Genomic DNA, 6000 nt, shown 5'->3' on the forward strand with positions numbered 1-6000 from the left:
GGTTGATCCAAGCAGAGTTGATACAAGGTTGATCCAAGCAGAGTTGATCCAAGGTTGATCCAAGCTCTTTCAGAGGCTGGAAGAGCTCACAGAAAACATCAAGACTGAGAAAAGCACTGATGAACTTACTGAATTCTTTGAAAGAGGGGGACTCACAGGATGGGTTTCCTGTGAGTCCTTAGTCAAGGGCATGTTTTAATTATGATTGTTGTTGTGCTAGTTAGGTTTCTGTGTTTTATTAAGTGTCTGCAGAGGTCCATGGGAGAAGCCTTTTTAATTAAACAAGAAGGAGGAGTTGAGAAGGCCCGTAAGCCCAACGGGAAAAGGACAGTGGCAATGCCCTGGAGGCATCCCCGATAGGTTAGGGGTAGACAGAAGGCTTCCCCTACGGTGCTCTGTAGCACTATGCTAATTTCCCTCAGTTTGGTATTCCCTGTTGGCCTGTTGGCCATCCCTACCCCTTTTACCCCATATGATCTTTTTCTAGCATATTCCTCACTCCCTGTGTCCCCATTGGTTAATGAAACTCTGCCTGTCCAACCTGGCGCTCCCTATTGGCTGCTGCCCTTTGTACCACACCTATGTTCTCAGTTGATTGGCCCTGATGCTTTGCTCCTACCCTTCTTTTGCACATTTATACACTGGAACCTCCATTGTCTTCTGTTCCTGGATTCTTTCACTGATAAACCTTAATAAACCCTCGCTGGAACCCTATAAATAAGATCCTCCTGTGTCTTTCCTGCCTGCTAGCTGTGGTGTTCTTGAGTTATTGAGTGTGTGAATGTTGTGTGTGTGCCCAAATATTCTCCCCCCGAGGACACTTGCAGGGAAGGTAGAGGCACTGACACCCTCACCTCACTGCTACCCACATGTGTGCCAGCAATGTGTTTACCCTTTGGACACAAAGACTACACAGGAGAGCAGTCCTGCAGGCAAACCCTCGTGCTCCCTCCTTGCTTCTTCTCTGCCCACAGGGCCCCTTGCAAGCACCAGAGTGATTCCTGTCCTCTGTGACTCATCCTTTCCTTCCCAAGCTCTCAGGGCTGTGTTTGATGCCATGTGCTTGCTAAGGGGAGCTAAGAAAAGCAGCAGCCACAGTTTCCACAGAGAAAACCAGTTTTTCCAGTTGCGTTGGAGAGTTGCATTGTAAGCCACTGAGAAAGAAACATGGGTCTTACAGCATCTCTCTGAATTTGGGAAGGGAGGTGATCATTTGGCCCCACTTTTAAAATTCCTTCCAGGTTCCCCTGTGCCCTTTGCCCTGCCAGATGTGCCCCTGTTGTGCTCAGGGGCAGACAGAGGCTGATACAGCACCCATGTCCAAGCTTGGCACAGACCATGCTGGGCAGAGCCCAAGGGCTGGGTGGGAGAGATCAGAAAAGGCAGGCAGAGCCCACAGCTCATTCCCATACTCAAGGAATCCAGTGACTGGAGAGTACCACTACAGGGGAATGCACCATCTAGAGGAAGGAGGCTAAGTCAAGTGAAATTTCAGCAAGGAAAATATGGAGTAGATGTGACCAAATAGGCGCCTTTTGTAGTGTGCAATGTGTGCTCACTGTGAAATGGGAAATACTGAATGCCTGAGACAGGAATGGTAACAACAGGTTGGTCTATTTGCCTCCAAAGGCAGGTATTTACTGTTTTGGGTTTTTTCTTAGTTGATGCTATTAAATGAATACTCTCCCCCTCTGATATTGTTTATTACTCTATGAATCTAGAAAGCCTTTTCCAGAAATGTCTGGACTGTCTGTCCCTGCTGCAAGGAGTTATGAGCCTGGCAGGCTAAACAAAGGCCCAGCATGGGCCAGAAGGGGAGGGTCAGGAGAAAAGAGAAACAGCTATGCTGATCATTCAGGACAGGCTCCTGGGTTCAGCCCTTTGCTTAACAGCAGAAGGTGTTCTTTCTTACACTGTATTATCTCACGCACAAAGAAGAAAGGACAAGGTGAAATATAAGAAGCAGTAGGCAAAGTTCAGCCCTTTTGGCAGGGCAGCTCAGCAGCTGAGAGAGGTGACAGCAAAGTGCACTGCAGTCTTGCTGTGTTTGATGCCATGTGCTTGCTGAGAGGAGCGAAGAAAAGCAATCACTCTTTCCACCAGTGGAGAGTTGTATTGCAAGGCACTGCGAACACAAACATGGGTCTTAGAGCCTCTCTGTGCTCCTGACTACCAACCAAAGCTGCTGAGCAGGTCTTCAAGAGTGATGGAGCAGAGAGACCCTGGGGATGTTCTGCTTGGGAGTCATGGCAGGGAAGGGGGTGGCAAAGCAAGTCACTGAACAAGGGCTGAACAAGGCATTGTGAGAAGAACTGGGAAATGGTGGCGCTTTAACCTGTACTGGTCCACCAAATGCTAAAGGGCATCTGACATGTGTCTAAGGACAGGAGGAAAAATTTGTGTTTTCTGATTCAACCAGCCACATGTGCAATCCACATCCTGTGCCTGTGGTTGCACTGCTGCTCACTGCACTGCTCTCTGTGGCACTATGCACAATGGGTTGTACCCTGTCTCTGTCAGGGGATGTGCTCAGGGATCCCGCCCTATTGTTGCCTCTCTCTGTTCAACAGCTTTACCCTGGCCCACTGCCACTGTCAGCCCATTGCACCCTAGCAGGGACGGGAGAGACCCTCCTGCCTCACTCGGGCCATTTTCCTTGTCCTGTCCTCTGCAAGAGAAGGACCCTGATGCATCAAGTTGGAGCTCAGCAGAGGTGCCAGGATGGGATGAGCCCACATGCTGAGGATGGCAGGCAGGGCTGCTCACACTGCTGGGTGTGGCCAGCACATGTTTCTGTCTTGGTTCCTCTTTTCACAAGCACCAAGGTGCAAAACTCAGCAATATCATCTGTGTCACCGGGCAGCACCAGACTCCTCTGGGGATGGCTGGGTGGCTGAGATCTGCAGAGTGAGACAAGAGTCCACAGGACCCTATTGCATCCCACTGTACATAACACAGACCAATCCTGGTCCTAATGTGCACCAAACAGGAAAGCCATGATTGCACATGCTGGCATGGGAGAAACAGCTTCAGCAGGGATCTGAGCAATGGGAAGGCACTCTGGGCAGGAGAATTCTTCTGTTGCAGTTTTAGCCCTTGTTTTCTGCGTGACAGTGTGCTGTGCTTACACTCTCTGCAACCACACACATTTTCTCTGGAAACAGGCTCCGTGACACCTCTCACACAGTACAGCCCCTGATGTCACTTCACATCAGCAATTAAAGTTTCTGATCCCATTCCCTGTACTCTGTCACAGCCACTAGATCAGATGTTTTCTCTAGCCTGCATCCACCCAGATACAACACCACAGCAGACCAGGATGACAGGATTAGATACTAGTTTAATGATTTTTATCACCTAGCTCCAAGTTTAATGATTTTTATCACCTAGCTCCAAGAAAATTAGTTTAGACAAATACTCCAAGAACGATACAGGACAATGCAAGGTCACAGTTCCTGCACCCACAGCTCAACTGCCAGACAGTGCAGCCTCCTGGGAGGACAGACAACATGTGAGCCTGCAAATTCCCACTGACTCTGCTGGCATCAAAGTGTGCAGCCAGGGAAGGAAGAGCCCAGCAGAACCCTGGGGGTGCCCTGATCCTTCCAGCACCAAGGAAGTGCATTAAAGAGCAATCCCAGAATATGATAGGTCTTGTCCCCAGACTGTCCTGGACACCCTGGGCCTCAGCTCATGGCTCCCCAGGTCTTGGCTGGGCACCAGTACCCATCTCCTCTGTGGTGAGCACAGGGCACGCTGACACTGTGCCAGGACAGATGGACACCTCGTATTTCCAACTCCATGGAGAAACACTACAGACTCTGCAGAGGCTTTCCCAGCAGCCCAAGCTTTGCTGCCCTCCTTCCTCAGCAGAGCTCTGCCCAGCCACAACCCAGCTGGACTTTCAGGGAAGTCCGACTGACGTCCACACTGGTGGACTTGGGCCCCAGTGTGGATGTCAGTCAGACTTCCCTGATACAGCTGCTGTATCCTGCACGCCATAAGGCTGCACAGGGGCTCTGCAAAAGGAGCACAGTAAAACCTTCTCTTGTGGGGGCAGAGGAGGGAGCACTGCTTACCTCTTCCCTTGGGTTTTCCATAGTTGTTGGGATAGAGCTTATCACGATTTTGTGCTGCCAGCAGAGGTGTAAGGAGCAGGAGACACATCCATTGCAGGGCCATGTTTGCCTATGCTCCCAGGGCAGGACTGATGTCTCAGCTGCCCTGGCTGCCTCACTACACTCTCATCTGATTGTGAGTGGTGCGAGCACGGAAAGGAAACAGGCACGCAGAGAAGTCACATATGGTGCAAGAAGCTTCCTCACTGGAGAGGGAAACTCTGCCAGTGTCAGCACTGCCTTCTTTCTCTTTCAGCTCCATGACCATTTTGCTTTCTTGCTGTCTCTAATTTCTTGTCGAAAATCATAGTTTTTAGGTCTTCTGTCAGGACCAGCTATTAGTGACAGCTGGGTTGCCTCCTCTCCCAGCACAGATTTCAGAAGGACTTGTGAGATGTTCTGGTTTGTGGCTGGGCTTTAGCAGGAAGATGTACTCACCCAGATATTCAAGCAGTGACTACCCCAGGAAAATCCTCACCTTTTTACTGCCGTGATAAGGAGTGTGACAAAAGGGACTTCTGAAGGGCACAGATGACCTTAATTCCATGGCAGTATGTGCCACGGATGGACAGCCAAGGTTTTGGCAGGAGTGGCTGGCTGCTCAGGATTGGCCTGAGAAGTGATGTTTGGGCAGAAGTGGACACGAGCCCTGGAGGCCTCAAGCTCAACTGCTATGGCACATTGTGTTGTCAAGGCTTGGTGGGAGCAGGAATAACCATGAAGGGGTGGGAGGCCAGCACAGGCAGCGTGGCAGAATAGGGACTGCTGGTGAGGCTGTCTGTGCAGCTGGAGGCTGATGGCACTGGCCACAGTAGACCCAACCATCAGAGGAGGCCCAGGGCAGAAGCTGATGAATTTGTGTTTCCCCAACCACCTTGCTGGATGTGCCTGGCCTGCATCCCAACTGAAACACAGACTATTGGAAAAACAAGCCCTCAAGTTTTCTCTGAGGCTTCACAGCCAGGCTGCATTCCCCTGTGATGGTTCTCCTCTGTTGTGCTCCTCAGCAAGAACCGGTGTTCGCACACCTGGGGTCAGGCTCTGCTTTCTGCTGATTTGCACACCCTGCAACACCTTTATTCAGCAACACTGAGCAGGCCAGTGCAGGGTGGCCCTCTTCAAATATATTTCCCCTAGCCATGCCCAAAAACTAACCCTAAGCAAATCATGGTAGAATTCTTGTTTTCTTCTTTTTCTTCCAATATAGGAGCTGCCTGTGGGCAGATACTTTATCTGCAGTCCTTTATCTCTCAGGAACAGAGCAGGAGACTGCCCAGCCACATTCCCTCCAAGGCTCAAAAAACCAGTCTGCCTTGTCCATGTTTCACCTCTTCCTGCAACAGCACTGGCAGGGCCAGGAGTCCCCGCCTCCATGAGCCTACCTTTTTATTTCCTTTGCTCAAATATGAAGCTCACCCATAGGGAGTTCACTGAATTCAAACATATCTGCCCTGGAAAAGATGTCCTGGGGCTCCAAGTGCACAGACAGGACCCTGGTGTGGCAGCAGGGCACAGCCTGGGAGGTACCTGGGCGGTAGGTGTGATCTGTCCCAGGTATCTGGGAGTTTTGGGGAGTGGAGGGAAGCAACTGCTGCTCTGCCTTCAGCTACAGCAGCAACTCAGAGGTCACCTCTCCCTGCCCCTTTGTGCGTCTGGGCCTTTCAAGAAAAAAGTTAAAGAGCTGCAAAAGCAAACAGAGTTAGTAGGAATAGGTTCTTCAGCTTGGAAGATCTTTGCAAAAGGAGTAGGAGAATTCCATAAATTAAAAAAGTCTAAAAAAAAAATCACATCCCTGGTCCCACCCTGCAACATTCCCAGCAGAACAATGTCTCTCAGCTCCTATGTTACCAGTATCTGGCATCTCTGAAAATCCTTCATGGCC

The 6000-nt window shown here is 50.4% G+C and overlaps 1 protein-coding gene across 14 annotated transcripts in view; it reads right to left on the reverse strand.

The window, feature by feature from the left end:
* Positions 1 to 4322, reverse strand: part of LOC108963253 (receptor-type tyrosine-protein phosphatase kappa-like) — a 49894-nt gene extending 45572 nt beyond the window's left edge. For 3 of the 14 annotated variants that reach the window (XM_050987125.1, XM_050987124.1, XM_050987123.1), the window contains exon 1: positions 4080 to 4318. In XM_050987125.1, coding sequence (XP_050843082.1) covers positions 4080 to 4182 — 103 coding nt within the window. In that variant the 5' untranslated portion in view covers positions 4183 to 4318. Of the gene's footprint in view, positions 1 to 4079 lie in introns of all 14 variants that reach the window. The other 11 variants (XM_050987134.1, XM_050987135.1, XM_050987121.1 and 8 more) reach the window with 7 other exon arrangements.
* Positions 4323 to 6000: the final 1678 nt, after the last annotated feature.

The sequence above is a fragment of the Serinus canaria genome, chromosome Z, assembly GCF_022539315.1.
Source record: "Serinus canaria isolate serCan28SL12 chromosome Z, serCan2020, whole genome shotgun sequence".
Classification (NCBI taxonomy): Eukaryota; Metazoa; Chordata; class Aves; order Passeriformes; family Fringillidae; genus Serinus; species Serinus canaria.